The 17,932-nt window shown below is 30.5% G+C and overlaps 1 protein-coding gene across 1 annotated transcript; it reads right to left on the bottom strand.

Annotated features, from left to right (window-relative positions):
* Nucleotides 1–15,821: 15,821 nt before the first annotated feature.
* LOC133035141 (uncharacterized) lies at nucleotides 15,822–16,313 on the bottom strand. Its single transcript, XM_061110928.1, has one exon. It carries the CDS (start codon nucleotides 16,311–16,313, stop codon nucleotides 15,822–15,824), a length of 492 nt encoding a protein of 163 aa, XP_060966911.1.
* Nucleotides 16,314–17,932: the final 1,619 nt, after the last annotated feature.

Raw genomic sequence — 17,932 nt, forward strand, 5'->3', positions numbered from 1 at the left:
AGTCCACCCCTAGTCTCTTTAGAATTTCTGACAAACATGCAAACTTCAGTTCGTGACTCAAGTTTGCCGTCTTTCTTTCTTAAGACATGAGCAGGGCACCCCCAGATTCTGTAATGGCGTAAACTAGGTGTACGACCAATCCATAGTTCTAAAGGTGTCTTAGGGATTGATTTAGATGGAACAACATTTAAAATGTCGGTTGCCATCTGAATTGCATATCCCTAGAAGGACGTAGGTAGAGTTGAAAAACTAAGCATGGACCTAACCATTTCCAAAAGCGTGCAATTTCGTCTTTCTGCAACTCCATTTTGCTGTGGAGTGCTAGGGGCGGTTAATTGGGATTCAATTCCAAGTTCAATTAAATGATCTTTGAACTGCATATCCATATATTCTCCACCCCTATCAGTTCACAAGATTTTTAATGATTTACCTAATTGGTTTTGAGCCAATGCGTGAAATTCCTGAAACTTTGCAAATGTTTCAGATTTCTTATGCATAAGGTAAATATGTCCATATCTAGAGTAATCGTCAATGAAAGTGACAAAGTACTCATAACCACCTCGTCTGTAGACATCGGAATGCACTAACCTTAGGGGTTGTTTGGCACGTTCTCCCTTTGCAGAGAAAGAACGTTTAGTCATTTTTCGTTCAAGGCAGGACTCGCATACTGGCAGTTCACCTAAGACGACATTTTTCAATGGACCGTCTTTGGTTAGCCTATTGAGTCTATCAAAGCCTATATGACCTAAACGTAAATGCCATAGATATGTTTCATTATCATCATCGATCTTTTGCTTTTTGTGGTTTCTAGGTTTAGCTACTTTAAAAAGTTCATTATGTAGGGCAAATGGTGTTTCTGGTCTAAGAACTTAAAGCCCCTGTTCCATGGATGCAACACAAATATGAATGTCATTTCGAGAAATGGTAGAACCAGAACTCGAAAAATCTAATTGGTATTGTTGCAATTGTAAGCATGAAACACAAACCAAGTTTCTACTGAAATTTGGAATGTATAAGACATTGTCTCATTCCAAAATTCTATTTTGAAACTTGAGTTTGGCTTTTCCTCTAGCTCTAACCGAAACCATTTCGCCATTACCAACTTTAAGTTTCAACTCTCCGAATTTCAAATAATTCCAATTCTCAAGCAATTGCAATGAACAACTTACATGGTTTGTAGACCCAGAATCAAGAATGCAAATGGATTTATCATTCTCTAACACACATGATTCGAAGACTAAAGCATTACTGCTTATTCGTTTGTGATTTGTTGTTCTTGATTGTACAATTTGTTGTGAAGTATAACTTGAGGAAGTGGAATCACTTTCTCTTATCTTCTCAACTAAGCTTGAAGTAATGGGATTTATGGAGTTATGAACTATTTGCTCTTCAGAGTGAACAATTCCCAGCTTACCTGCTTTCTGGAATTTAAAGTCCATCATGAGCATATGTGAAGTATTACTCTGACAAGGAGTTTATAACTTCAAGTTCAATTGCTAAGATATTAACTAGGAGTGGAATGGGAAGAGGGTTATTGGCACTACAACACATCAATAAAACAGGAGTAAGGTTTTGGTTCAAAATTCATACACAAGTTCAGAAAATAACAAATAATCACATATGTTATAAAAATACTAAATCTAACATAGTTTATTTTCCAAGGTTTCCAACATAATGAAATACAGTGTCCCGGTAGGCGAGAGTAAAGGATAACATTAGTTGAATAGAGTAGTCAGCTCATCTAAAATTAAACATTTTAGCAACCTTTTATTCGATCAAAATGAGAATCTAACGTTGTCCCGGTAGGCGAGAGTCAAGGTTATTCTCATTGGGAAATTTAAATTTCTATCCATGTTTTATACCCAAATTAATTCTCTAAACTAATATTTATAACTATTGAAAAAATAGGATTACTTTTACCTAAACCCTAAAATACACCTCTCATTATTCTCAACCATCTCTCTCTTCCTCCTTTCTCTCTCAAATCAAACCCAAAACCAACCTATCAATCACACTGCCTGCGTTCCACCCAAAACCATAATCACCAAGACGCCGATGGAGACGTCGACGGAGACCCACACCCAACTGAACCTACAATGTCCAAGGCCAAAGTATGTTTTAATTTTTAATTTTTTTTGTGAGAAAGTGTTGAAGATTGAGTTTGTTTGTGATTGTGTTTGTGAAACTTAAGATTTTGTTAGATTTAGGGAAATTTTTGTCGGATCTAAGAAATGGGTATTATTTTACTTGGGGAAGAGGAAGACCCCATGGGGTCCGATGCTCGAACCGATACGGGTCCGATGGTCTCGGTTTGTTCAAAATAGAAATCGGGCCCGATGGGTCCGATGCTCGGACCGATAGGGGTCCGATGGTCATGGTTTGTTCAAATTGAAATCGGGCCCGATGGGTCCGATGCTCGGGTTCGATGGTCCGATGGTCCGATGGGATTTGGGGGTCCGATGGTCCGATGCTATGGTCCGATGGGATTTGGGGGGTCCGATGGTCATAATGGTAGGATTTATTTCCAATTTGGTTTATGCTGTTCTTTTTCTTTAATTGATTTGAGTATAATTAGAATATATATTTATTAGGAAAATAAAGTTATTGTAATCTACTCTAATTAATTTTTAAAATGGTATATGGGGCTATTTAAGGGTAGGAGTTAATGTTATTAATTTATTATTATCACTATCATAATGTCATTATGGTAGGATTTATTATTATTTTTTTTAACAGATATATTATGATATTGTCTTCAATATAATTTAATATATAATATTATGAAAATCTTTTCTTTTGTTTTTTTTGTTTACAAAAAAAAGTATTATGAAAATATTTTTGGTATGCATATAAAATGTATGAGGGGAGTTCGGTTGGAGTTATTGAATGAATAAGGGATTGAGAAGAAGAGAGAGGGGAGGGGGGTAATGTAAAGGGGGGTAAAATTGGATTTTAGAAAAAGTTATCCCATTTAACAAATGATACATAGTATTAGTTTAGGGGACCAATTTTTGGATTTATTAAGCATGGAATTTCACTTCTCATTTTATGAGCTTCCACCATTGTTTCATGTTTTATGAGTTTATCTCTAGGTGTTCAACGAATAACCATCCATAGGGGGAGAGTCTAATAGAGACGAAAACTCACAAAACACTTATCAAATGAAATCTTACGGTGTTAAAAGTGTTCAACGAATAACCATCCATAGGGGGACGAAGTCTAGCGTCTCGAGGTTATATTGAAAAAATTTAACTATTGTAAGACCAACAATGGAGATCGAATATCTTTTGATTAAAGCTCATTATTTAAAAAAAAAAATATATATGTTATTTAATCATCTATTCCATATTATAATAATAAAAAATTACAAATTAAAGTTGGTTTAAATAAAAAATCAACTTTAATTAAATTTCAATCATTATTTAAATTCGAAAAATAAATTCGAATAAATATCGAACAAGTTCCATATTATAATAATGAAAAATTACAAATTAAAGTTGGTTTAAATAAAAAATCAACTTTAATTAAATTTCAATTATTATTAAAATTCGAAAAATAAATTCGAATATAATGGAACAAATTTGAAAATATCTTGTTTAAGTTGTTTTAGAAGAATCTAAAAAATCAACTTAAATATCTTTCAAATTAGACTTGATTAAATTAAAATTAAGTTGTAACCACTTAATTTGAAAATATTCCATTTTAAGTTGATATTTGAAAAAATATCAGCTTAAAAAATATCTAAAGAATCTTAATAACCAATGCCTAAAATTCCTCAACTTAATTTTGAAATTTTAAATTCAAAAGATATTCAGATTTAAGTTGGTTAGTTGTAGATAACTAAATATCAACTTAAATAGCAATATTTAATGAAAAATTTAAATTAAGCTTCATAAAGAATCTAGATAATTATAATTCTATATTTAATTAAATACAAGAAAATACATATAGTTTAGCTTAGAATATAAAATTCTTTAAACTATGGTTTTCTTAAATTAATTTCAAAAATAAATGAAATTAATTATGTTGCTAATCAATTTTATTAGGTTAAACTAGTTTAATTAACCTAGTACAGTTATTCAAATCAGGCAAATGGGCCTTCACAATTGGGGTAGTTCATGTGAGGGGGTGCTGGGTTCAGTATGTCGTACCCACTTCTATGGCTCCCAACTCTCACACAAGGCCCAAAAGAGAGGAATTTAACCTTAAAATGAACGACTGTTATTAATTGAATAGGCCCAAAAACTAAATGGGCCTAAATAAAATCTATCAAGAACTATGATATTTTATTTAGCAACAACAACCTATATGCATCTATAATAAAATTAAACACATAGGCTCACACAGGCACACAATTTGGATGGATCCTATCATGTTGCTAGGTCATACACAGATGAAAGAAGATTGTAAATATACCTATTACAAATTATTTACTTGATCAAGGGAGCCATGAGTTAAAATCAGATCATTGGATCTGTCAACAAGTTAACCATGGCTATTTACAATCAATCAATAATAGGTTTTAAAAAACTTACAAACAAGCTAAAACATATACTCCTGCAACAAGGTTAGCTTGATAGTTGGATGTAGGATTTATTTAATTTTAAATAAATAATTTCGAAAAATTAAATAAATAAATAAATAAAAATTTATTTTCGAAAAATAATAAAATAAAATAAAATTTAAAAAATTTCGAAATTAATATAATATTATTTAAAATTAAACCTACAATTTTGAAAAATTAGGTTTCAACCAACCTCAATATCATTTCAAAAATTGCTAACTACTTTTAAAAATTTAATGTTATTTTATAAATAAAAATTAAATAAAAAATTAAAAAAGATAAATAAATATCTTTTTCAGATTTTATAATTTAATTTAAATAAATAAAATAACAAAATTTAAAAGTTAGCAAAATATCTTACATCTATTTAAAATTGCATGATTATAGTTATCTTATTTTAAATTTAAATAAGGTCAAATTATTTAAAAAAAAATTAATTTAAAAAATTTAAAATCTGACCTTAAATTTAAAAATAAGATAAGATATAATCAAATTTAAAAATAAGATAGATAATTAAGCAAAAAGATAGATATTTACTATTTTTCAAATTCAAATTACACTAATATCATGATAATTAGAATTGAATTAGGAACAGTAAATGTATAAATACAGAACTACACAAAAAATCGGAAGTTAAATCCATGAAATAGCATGAAAAATCGAAGAAAAACGAAAAAATTGCGAGCTGTACGGACGGTATGCTGTGCATACACGTCCGCGCGCGCAGAGGAGTGCACAGCCGAGATTTCTCGGCGCAGGGGGTCACCAGCATGATTTCCGCGCGCGGAAGCTGGTTGCCCGATTCCTAATTTTTTCGAAACTTCAAAAAATCATAAATTAAATCAAAATTGAGTTCTGTAAAAAAGTAAATTGCTTAATTTTTTCCATACTATCCAATAAAAATGATTCCAGAAATAGATATTCAATTATTTTTCACGAAAATTCACAAACATAAATCAATCATCATATAACACTCAATACAACATGATACCATCCAAAACATCAAACAGTCGTTTTAAAGTCCAAATTTCTTGCAAGCAAATCAATTACCATGGCTCTGAGGCCAGTTGTTGGAAATTATTTTACCCGGATCTTAGATCTACTCACAAGTATGTTGATTAACACCCTAAATATGAACTTTCTAAAACGATGAAATAAACACATATAAAGTTTAGTAAACCTTACATTGGGTGCAGCGGAATAATATGACTCCTTCCGTTCAGATCTCTAACCCTTGTATCCTTTCTGTCGCAGAGTATTATCAAGATCTGAACCTGGATCTCTTTCTCTGATTCTTTAGTGCTGAAACTCCTTCTTGCTGAAAGTCTTTCTTCACGATCTTCCTCACTATGATTGAGGTATCACTTGCTGTGTGTGGGCACTACTCTAATCACTAAGTATTTGGAAATCTTAAGGAAGAAGAGAGAGAGAGTGGTCGGCCAAGGTAGAGTGAGAAGGCTCAGGTTTTTCTGAATGAAAAGTGTAATTTTCCTGAAGCCTTCACTATCTATTTATAGCATTCCACTAGGGTTAGGTTTGAATTATTTGGCATTAAAATAATAAAAATATGAGAGGATAATTCCTATAAAAGTGGCCGGCCATGGCTGTATGGATTTGGGCCTCACTTTTTACAATTTTGCAGTTTTATCACTTTGGCATTTGATTTTCTCAAAAACGCAAATTTTCTAATTCAACCATTTAAATGCCAATTCTAACTATTTAATAACTATAAATAATTATTAAATAATATTGTCATTTATCATATTTATTAATTGAACCATACAAAGTATCATAATTAACAAATATGTTCCTAAAACTTTTTCTTTACAATTTCGCCCTTACTTAGTGAAAAATTCACAAATAGACATAGTCTAATTTGAGAATTATAATTGATTAATCAAAACCAATTACATGAGTCTTACAAGAAATATTATCTCAACTTGTGGGGGGACCATGGGTCTATATAACCGAGCTTCCAATAAGCAGATCAAGAATTTATTACCTAAATTCATTGACTTATTAATTCTTCGTTGAATCCACGCATAGAACTTAGAATTGCACTCTCAGTATATAGAATGCTCTATATGTTCCACCATATAGACACATCATTAGTTATCCGTTGTTATAATCCTAATTTGATTAATGATCCTCTATATGAAGGATCTACACTGTAAAGGGATTAGATTACCATTACACCCTACTATGTATTTTATCCTTAAAACACTTGACCCCGTATAAATGATATTTCAGCTTATGTGAAATGAGTACTCCACCATTTATTTTTGTTTGGTCAAGCTCGAAGGAGATCATCCTTTGCTTACTATTCGCCAGATAGAAGCTATAGATTACATGTTTATGTTAGCGCTCCCACTCAATTGCACTACCGTGTTCCCAAAATGTACGTATCACCCTGACCTAAAAGTAGGCTTAACTAACAAATCAAAGAACACGAATAGCCTCCTGAGATTGAGCCTAATCGTAACAGGATTAAGATCATTTGATCTAGGATCAACTAGGCGATATTGACTTGAATAGATTTTACGGTAAGTTTAATTAATCTAAGTCAAAGTTCAATATCGGTCCCTTCCGATGCATACTCCATGCATCAAACCTGTGCTTTACTTTAACTAATGTTCTGGAAAGAACATAGCATTTCTCCAAATGCAAGTAAACTCTTGTTGTAGATTATCATATCAGTAAAACCCTGTGTCTGATAAATCTAGGAAACTTTATTCACATAGTCATGTTTACTTTCCAAAGTGTTGACAACACAATAAACAGAATCAAGTATGTGAAAAGGGTTTCAAATGAATGTATAAATCAAATAGACAAGCAATTGATAAGGTGAACCAAAACATACACAAATGAATGAAAAATACTTCTGTTTCTTTATTGATGTTGAATAAAATAGATTACATTGAAATGGAGTTTTATTTAGGGCATAAAACCCAACAGTTCTATGGTGGATGCAATTAGGAATTAATAAGTTAGTGAATTTACCTGGTAAATTCTAGATCTGCTTATTGGAAGCTCGGTTATATGGGCCCATGGTCCCCATACTAGTTGAGACAAACTGCTTGTAAGACTCAGTTAATTGATTTTAATTAATCAATTATAATTCTAAAATTATTAGACTATGTCTAGTTTATGATTTTTTCACTAAGATATGGCTTGATTGTGATGAAATAGTGTTTTGGGGTTTATTTGTTAATTAAGAGACTTTATGGAGTCTAATTAATAAATATTATAAATGACAATTTTATTTGATAATTATGTTAATTATTAAATAAATAGTTTTTGGCATTTATAGGGTTGAAAGGGCAAAAAGTGGTATTTGTGAAAAATAGATGAAATAGTTGAGAAAAATGACAAAGCCCAAACCAATGTGGGGCCCATTAAGTGGCTGGCCATAAGGTGCTTATTTTACCCTATTTTTATCATTTTTTATTCCTAATAATTCAACCATAACCCTATTGAAGATAGTATAAAAGGATAGCTAAGGTCTCTTTATCCAACTAATGCCTCCAAAGCTGAAAACCTAACATTCTAATGAGACCTCTTCCTTCCTCTTGTTCCTCTTGAATTTTCGAAAATACTTTACCTTTCTTCACAAAATATATTCAGCCATTAGTGATTGAGTAAGTGCCCACACACATCAAGTTGGTCCTCAATCATAGTATGTAAGAGTGTGAAGAATCCAAACACAAGGAAGGAGTTTCGGGCTCAGATCTTGGTGATACTCTGCTACAGAAAGGATACAAGGGTTAGAGATCCGAGCGGAAGGAGTCATTTAATTCTGCTGCACCCACGGTAAGGTTTCTCAAACTTTTATGTGTTTATTTACATTGTTTTAGAAATTCATATTAGGATCTTAAAAACATACATGGTAGTAAATCTAGGTCCTAGTAAAATAATTCCAACATTTAATACACGTTTACATTAACCCAGTAAAAGCGGACCAGTCACAGCTGTGTGATGTTCAAATATTAACCGCATTTATTTTACGTGGGATGTAATCAAATCCCACAGTTTTAGGGAATTATTATTGTAAAATATCAGTCAAATCTGTAATTAACTGCCCTCCTATGTAATTATAAATAGGAACAGGTTACACTGAAAAAGGGATGAAAAATTCATTAGAGAAAAATGCCCTAGAACTGTATCAAAAATCTAATAAGATTGACTTGTGGACTATGCAGAATTTTAACTACAAAATCACGTAAAAACCTGTGTTATTACTTTTTTCTTTACTGCTTCTATTTTTTGTGCAAACTCATCATGGTATAGGCTTAGATATAGTTAACGAAAATATGCGTTAACAGCTTTAACTAACAACTCTAAGAACCTAAATAATACTCTTGTGATCGAATCTAACCATATTAGGATTAAGATTTTTTGATCTAAGATCAACCAGTGATATTGACTTAGAAAGATACAACGGTAAGATTATAATATCATTACCAAGATCAATATCGGTCCCAATCCAATACATACTCTATACATCCATACTAGCATACTTTGCCAATATCCTGAAAAGAACATAAAACCTATCGAATGTGTAAGTAAACTTTATCCCTGACTATCAGATCAGTATAAATCCAGTGCACTCATGAATCATGAGACATTATCTTTTGAAGCATGTAATCATAATTACCTTCTACTATGTGAACATCATTGTTATTGTGAATAACTATATGTTCTGTATTTAACAAAAATTGTATATATTAAACCATAAACATAAAAACTACATGTAAACATAAATAATTTCTAATCTTCTATTGATAATAAATAAGATTGTATTGGAATGGGTTTTATTTAAGGCATAAAATCTCAATATATAAGTGTAAAGACTAAGAGTATGAATATCAAACATGTACATTTATTAAGGACATAAATTTGAAACTTTATTTCTTATATAGCCTGACTCATTTTGCGCATGAGAATAAATTTATAGTCTTTTATTTATGTATTTATTGTTTTATTATTATTTTGACCTTATTTATTTTTTCACTATTTTATTTATTTTATTATTTCGATTAAATTATGATTTCAACATCTTAAACTATCTATTTCTTTTCTTTTTGTATGCAAACTCTAAATATTTAATAATTACATTTTACATTTTTCATGTTAAAAAATTATTGTACAAAAGTTATTAATAGTAAAAATAATGACAAAACCAATTATTGTAATGATACTCTTTATTTATTTGATGATGAACATACATTTTAAATTTTAATTATTATAACAACAACATTTCAAATCTGGTCCCCCACTAAGGTTGTGTACACATTTTCCTCCATTTTTAAAGGATTTCTCAATACATATCTTATTGCAGGTGGAATCGTCATAATGGCAGTCAGCCATGCAGTTTGATGGTAGATTTATTGCACTTCCAGGTTCTGTTATTCATTTATCCATTATGTTAGTATAAACATAATTAGTAATTCTAGTATATAAATGTGAAATAAATAAACAATATATATGAGAAAAATAATGAAGTAGTATGAGAAAAAAATTAAGTGGGTATCACTTTTACTATACCAATAAATGTGTTTTTATATTTTTTGGTACATAAAAAAAATATTATGTATAATTTTTTTCTTTCATATGAAATGATACATAATAATTATTAAAGTATATATAAATTTTGAATAATTTATAGGATTAAATCATTGTTGAATCAAATAGTTGTGTTTGTATATATATTTTATTTTCTCATAAATTCTAAGAAAAGATATCTTTCAAAAAAAAAAAAAAAAAAAAAGATAAATGTGCAATTAACTATTTAAACTTTAATTTTGGCATTGTTAATTATTCATAATTTGTTAAAACCTGATATAGGAGAAAAATAAAGCTCCTACCATTGAAGCTCCCACATTTATTAGATTAAAAAATATTACATATAATATGTTATATATATATATATTAAATTTAATTAACCAACAAATTAAAAATGATTGAAAACTTACCCGAAACTAGCAACAATGCAATACACATAAAACTTATGACAGTGATGGTGTTAAAAGAACTCATCTTAATTTACTAGTCAATGATAGAAAATTATATTGATATGATATATATGTTTTGTTATATGTACTCTTTTATATAAATATATATATATATATATATATATTTTTGTGAAAGTGAGAAAAAAAATCATAGATTTATTTAAATTTATTTTCTATATTATTGAGTATGAATTTATGTATTTAGATTTAGTTTCTATTTCTAATTATGTATTTTTTTTTTTTTTTAATTTTATGCTTTATATATGTATTTAGATTTTATTTTTATTTTTATTTATGCTTTTTAAAGTATGATGTAAATATTTAAATTTATTTTTGATTTTAAAAGATATTGTCTATGTGTATTATAGTTAGTTTTTATATTTTTTATTATATATTTTCTAAAGAACATGTGTATATACTTGGATTTAGATTTGGTTTTTAATTTGTAAGGATATGTTTCAATTTTTTACCTATATATTTATTATTCTTATTAAGTATATGTTTATAATTAGATTTGATTTTTATATTTAATTATATTTTAAAAGAATATTTATATATATGGATTTTTTTTAGGAAATGTTTATAATTGGATTTATTTTTAAGTTTTAAAAAATTAATTTTGTATTTAGATTTAGTTTGTTGGAATTACATATATAAATTTATTACAAGTTTTCTTTACAATAATAGGATTTTTTATTTTCTAAAACAATTTTATGTAGTTCTAATTTATTTATTTAATTTTAAAATTTCTTCATCAATTGTTTACATATATATCTCTTTGTTCAAGTGAAAAAAGAAATATTTTAGAGAGATGAGCTTTTTTTCAATTAAATATTTTTATTTGTATTATTTTCTTTTTAAATGGATTTGGACTCTTTTTTTTTATTAAATTTTTTTTATGGATGATAGAGTATGTATATATTTAGAATTGATTTTGTAAAGATATTTTTAATTATTTATGTTTTTTATTTAATTTTGCTTTTTAAAGTATGTATGTGCATATGAATTTATACTTGGATTTAGTTTCTATGTATGTGTATGCTTGCATGTATGCATGTATGTATGTATGTATGTATGTATGTATGTATGTATGTATGTATGTATGTATGTATATACGCACGTACGTATATGTATGTATGTATGTACGTACGTATGTACGTATGTATGTATGCATATATGTTTGTATGTATTTGTTGATTGAATTTAAGCCAACCGACGCGGAATCGTAAAAAATAAGAGTTAAACTAAAATTGTTATAATACTAATAAAGAACACTAGAATTTCAAGAGGTTTGGCACCAAGTGTTGGTAATAGTCTACTCTTTCGAACGGATACTTGATTTTTGCTTCCTTTAAATATTTATACCAGATGATGAGATTGAGTGGACTCGAACCTTATGAAATCACATGCATGTACACTCTTAAAGTGACTCTCACGAGGAAGAACTGCTCTAAAGGCTTTTTCTATTATAGGATATACTCTAGTGATAATAGGGTCATAGTCGTCATTCCTAACAAGAAAGAGTTTAAGAACCAATTCTTTTAGACACCATGGCTATATCCTTGTACACATACAACTTTTCAAAAACCTTGTAAGTCCTGCTACTTCTATTGTTCATGATATTTTTTCTTTTCCATGTACTTGAACTAACTTCATTGCTTCTGTGAACAACAATGGTGCTAAAACCTGCTCCAAATGAGGTTAAGTCAAAACACTATCAAATATTGGTCAATTTTCCATTTGGGATGAGGGCATCGAGTTGTAATCTCCACGAGCTGCATTTATGGGCTTGTGAATTACTTGTAGATGATCAATCAACCATGGATATTAAAGCACAAAAGTATTCCACTTGGTCATCTATAAAAGTCCCTCCCAAGGAGGAAGAACAAGATCATGTTGCTTGAGCTGCGTTTAACAAGGGTACCGTTACTCACAAAGTTGCCCAAACTACTGAAGGGGATCCCCGAGGTAGAATAAATCATTTTTATGGGTGGTCCCAAATTTTTCTCATGGCTGAACCAAGGTGCCTTGTCAAATTTTTTCATAGTCAGTAGATTTTGTATATCTAGAATTGCGTTGACCTTATTGCTCATAGGTTTGATAGTTAGTATCCTGAATTCTATGTCCAAGTTACTTGTAAAAGCTCATATTATGGTATCCCGGACCAATACAACTCAAATGACTATTGGGGAAAAACTTAGTATTTAAGTCCAATTAATACAACAAATATTTGTTAAATTACCGACTCTAGAGAGTATGTTAATACTCAAGCCGATTCATCTTCAACTAACCTTTTAGATTGTAGTCTAGGTGGGATTATTATTTTGCCTTTTATGTACCTCACAAATTTAGTTTCTGATTTTACTCATTTCTCTTTGTTGGTTTTGCAGAAATAATTAACTTTGCAGAACTCCTCTAGAGCCTGACTAGTCTTCTCGTGAAAAAAGGAAAGAAAAGGTGCAAGAAAGATAGAGAAGGAGCCTCTAACTCCACAATAGTTCTAAAAACCTTTTAGTTTCTGTAACACCCCGATTTCCCGAGATGTCACATAGGATAGTCCGTATAAAACAATTTAATAAGATAAAGACAATCAAATACTTCTTTATTGAAAAATATCGAAGCATGAGATCTCATTGTTTAAAACAAAATACTTTTAGTACTGTAAACTTAAATAAGAACTAGTTAAATAAAAATAACAGTTTCACAATGTTTAGCAATTAAAAACATTAAAAGCAAAATACTGTGCCAGCCCCCTAACATGCAGTCCACGTCTCGAGTTCTTCAATCTCACTGCTTAGCCTTACCCTTACCTGCACACAGAGTACCCGTGAGCTAACGCCCAGTAAGTAGAGCTATGTAGGACATAACCCTCCTAACTAGATACTTGACATAAATCCCTCTTAATATTAATCAACAATAATTCATATTCCATAAATATATTCACAACCAATGTTGTACTCACATGCATAAATCAAGTCTCATACCGCACATTATACTCACATACGATAATCAACTATACACTCATGTTGATCAGACATGAGGTAACCTGCCCTGCCTTGTGTTATTCTAACACTTGGCATCCAACAGGGCAATTAATTACCATAAGTTGTACTCACCCATGATAAAGTTATAACCTGGAAGTGTTATGCTCACACAAGCAGCAAGACCCTAATATTATTCTCATGCTAACAATGCTCAAAAAATATAAGGAAATCACAACACAATCAAATTAAATAACAAACCAACCCAAGTTGTATGCATAACATACACCCTGTGCACAGATGTCCACTCTTCTTACCTCAGTTGCTAAGACCATACTTGCTACCTCGAGCACCTCAACGAATTTTCTTGTTGAGAACAAGATCCTAAACATTCATTAACACAACAATACACTCAAAATACATTCAAGTATGAATCTCTAAACCCATACAGAAACTTACGTAAAAATACGTAACACATAGGTCCATTTCACTTGCATGGCACACCATACATAAGAATTTATTATTTTGATTCTCACAAACATATTGCATGCACTCAAACAAATATTCTTAACGTAAAACATGAATTCATACAACACCTTTTTACGTAAAATTTACTAAAATACTATTTATTCTCATTAAAACTCAAATAAATAGTTAATTAATCACCAATAATTATAATAAATACCTACAACAACTAATAAATAATAAAACCTATTCCTTTTGATATCATAGGCAGTAAATGGTATTATAAAAATACATTTTGCTATTTTAACAACACTTATCCATTTTTCATAATTAACTTAAGCATTAATTAAGTAAATTCATGAAAAATACCAAAATTAATTAAAAAGCGAATCTAACTCTTCTAACACAGTTTATAATCTGTACTAAGTCATAAATAATTTTCTTTGAATTTTCTAAGCAACCTAGGTATTTTTCATAATTAAAATAAGAAATAACATCAATAACTGATGAAAAATACATAATCGCCTGAAAAATTCAATCTACCAATTTAATAACAGTTTATATACCATAGCCCATCATATAAAATAAATCTAGATTTTTCTGAGCAACCTAAGTATTTTTCATAATTAATCTATAAAATATACTAAATAATTCACAATAATTCCAAATAAATTCAGAAAATTATGAAACTTCACCAAGCACCTTAGAATAAAATAAGGAATCAAAATATACAAAAATATCTAAGAAAAACACCTCAGAAATGGTCAGAACGTGGTCGCCGGCATTCTCGCCGGTTTCGTTGCCGGTAAAGTGTAACTTTGTCTCCGATTGCTCTTGAAGCATCCTTTCGATTGGGGAAGCTCTCCACAGTGCTCAGGACCTCAAAACGATCAAGAAAAGTGGTCCGAGAAGGCAGATCGGGGTCGTCTTCTTCGTTGGCGGTGTACCGTATTTAATGGAGTTAAAATGTTGGATTTTTGTTTTGGACGTTAAAGCTTCGTTTTCTTACGTCAAAAACAATCCTTAGGGTCCCATGCACTCAAATACAACCTCCCTTGACCCAAGAACAAGCTTAACGTTCGAATTCGAGTCCATATCCAAGCCGCACCTTTGAAGCTTCAAAAATGGCGAATTTCAAAACGACGACTTCCGCCCCTTATACCACGTTAAAAAGCTTCCTTAGGTCGTATATAAGTGATCCCAAACCCCACTTTCACCCAGGTTGCGCTCCGCTTGAAGAAATGAAATTTTTCGGTATCGTATACGCCGTATACGTGCTCTCTTTCTCGTTGGTTCTCTTCGTTTTTGGTGTACGAAAATAGAGCTCAAAACCTAATTTTTATCGTGTTTAAACCCAAGCAAAAGATCACTTTGAACCGAAGTGGAACGATTCCCATTCAACAAAAATCTCGGTTTGTTACGGGACACAGTTATACATAATTTCCTATATGTATATATGCATACCAACAACGTAATAATAATAATAATAATAATAATAATAATAATAATAATAATAATAATAATAATAATAATAATAATAATAACGTTAATAATAATAATAATAATATTAATATTTATAATAATATAATAATATCGAGATATATATTTATTAGGCATTATGCACATGCCAATAATATCAAATATTATATCATCATCAAAATAATCCCATACATATTTAAATCAATAAATATGTAAAATAAAAAAAAATACTCTCAGCTAAATAAAATTACAAAAATACCCTTTCTGAGTTAGCGGATATTACAATTATCCCCCGCTAAAAGAAAATTTCGTCCCGAAATTTTACTCAAATGATTCTGGATATTGTTCTCGCATATCAGACTCTAGCTCCCAAGTAGCTTCCTCAACCACACTGTTTCTCCATAGGACTTTCACCAAGGTAATTGTTTTATTTCTCAAAATTCTATCTTTTTGATCAAGAATCTTTACGGGGCGCTCATTGTAAGACAAGTCTTCCTGTACACCCAGTGTTTCATAGCTCAAAACATGTGATGGGTCTGACACATATTTCCGGAGTTGAGATACATGAAATACATTGTGCACCCCAGATAATGATGGCGGTAAAGCTATTCTATAAGCTACACTGCCTACTCTGTCCAATATTTGAAATGGACCAACATATCTGGGACTTAGTTTCCCTCTCTTGCCAAATCTCTTCACTGAGAGTCCTTTTCGTGGTGTCACTCGAAGAAACACATGATCACCCCCTTCGAACTCAATATCCCTCTGCTTCAGGTCTGCATAAGATTTCTGTCTGCTCTGAGCTGTGATCATTCTAGCCCTGATCTTCTGAATAGCTTCGTTGGTGTGCTGAACTGTTGGGTTTTATGCCCTAAATAAAACTCATTTCAATATAATCAGATTTACTTATTAATATAGATTAGAAATAACATTTAATGTTGCATGGTTCACATGATTTATTTCATGATTATATGTACATAATGTATAAATTCATCTGAAACCCTTTTCACATACTTGATCCTGTTTATTGTGCCGTCAACACATTGGAAAGTAAACATGACTATGTGAATAAAGTTTCCTAGATTTATCAGACATAGGGTTTTACTGATATGATAATCTACAACAGAGTTTACTTGCATTTGGAGAAGTGTTATGTTCTTTCCAGAGCATTGGTTAAAGTAAAGCTCAGGTTGGATGCATGGAGTATGCATCGGAAGGGACCGATATTGAACTTTGACTTAGATTTATTAAACTTACTGTAATATCTATTCAAGTCAATATCGCCTAGTTGATCCTAGATCAAATGATCTTAATCCTGATATGATTAGGCTCAATCTCGAGAGGCTATTCGTGTTCTTTGATTTGTTAGTTAAGCCTACTTTTAGGTCAGGGTGATACGTACATTTTGGGAACACGGTAGTGCAATTGAGTGGGAGCGCTAACATAAACATGGAATCTATAGCTTCTATCTCGCGAATAGTAAGCAAAGGATGATCTTCTTCGAGCTTGACCAAACGAACATAAATGGTGGAGTACTCATTTCACATAAGCTGAAATATCATTTATACGGGGTCAAGTGTTTTAAGGAATAAATACATTGTAGGGTGTAACGGTAATTTAATCCCTTTATAGTGTAGATCATTCATATAGAGGATCATTGATCACATTATGATTATAACAATGGATAACTAATGATGTGTCTATATGGTGGAACATATAGAGCATTCTATATACTGAGAGTGCAATTCTAAGTTCTATGCGTGGATTCAACGAAGAATTAATAAGTTAGTGAATTTTAGTGCTAAATTCTTGATCTATTTATTGGAAGCTCGGTTATATAGACCCATGATCCCCGCACTAGTTGAGATAATATTGCTTGTAAGACTCATATAATTAGTTTGGATTAATCAATTATAATTCTCAATTTAAACTATGTCTATTTGTGAAATTTTCACTAAGTAAGGGCGAAATTGTAAATAAAGAGTTTTAGGGGCATATTTGTTAATTATGATACTTTGTATGGTTCAATTAATAAATATGATAAATGAAAATATTATTTAATAATTATTTATAGTTATTAAATAGTTAGAATTGGCATTTAAATGGTTGAATTAGAAAATTGGCGTTTTTGAGAAAATCAGATGCAGAAAAGGTAAAACTACAAAATTGCAAAAAGTGAGGCCCAAATCCACTAGTATAGGGCCGGCCACTTTTATAGGAATTAACCTCTGATATTTTCATTATTTTAATGCCAAATAATTCAAATCTAACCCTAGTGGAATGCTATAAATAGATAGTGAAGGCTTCAGGAAAAACACTTTTCTTCTGACACTTCTGATTCAGAAAAAACTGAGCCTCTCTCTCTCCCTATCTTTGGCCGAACCCACTCTCTCTTTCTTCTTCAAAAATTTCGAAATTCTTAGTGTATGAGT

Source organism: Cannabis sativa, chromosome 1 (genome assembly GCF_029168945.1).
Source record: "Cannabis sativa cultivar Pink pepper isolate KNU-18-1 chromosome 1, ASM2916894v1, whole genome shotgun sequence".
Classification (NCBI taxonomy): Eukaryota; Viridiplantae; Streptophyta; class Magnoliopsida; order Rosales; family Cannabaceae; genus Cannabis; species Cannabis sativa.

What these genes read in the sequence shown, in the direction of transcription:
- LOC133035141 (XM_061110928.1), bottom strand. Translation starts at nt 16,313, where the DNA reads ATGATCACAGCTCAGAGCAGACAGAAATCTTATGCAGACCTGAAGCAG.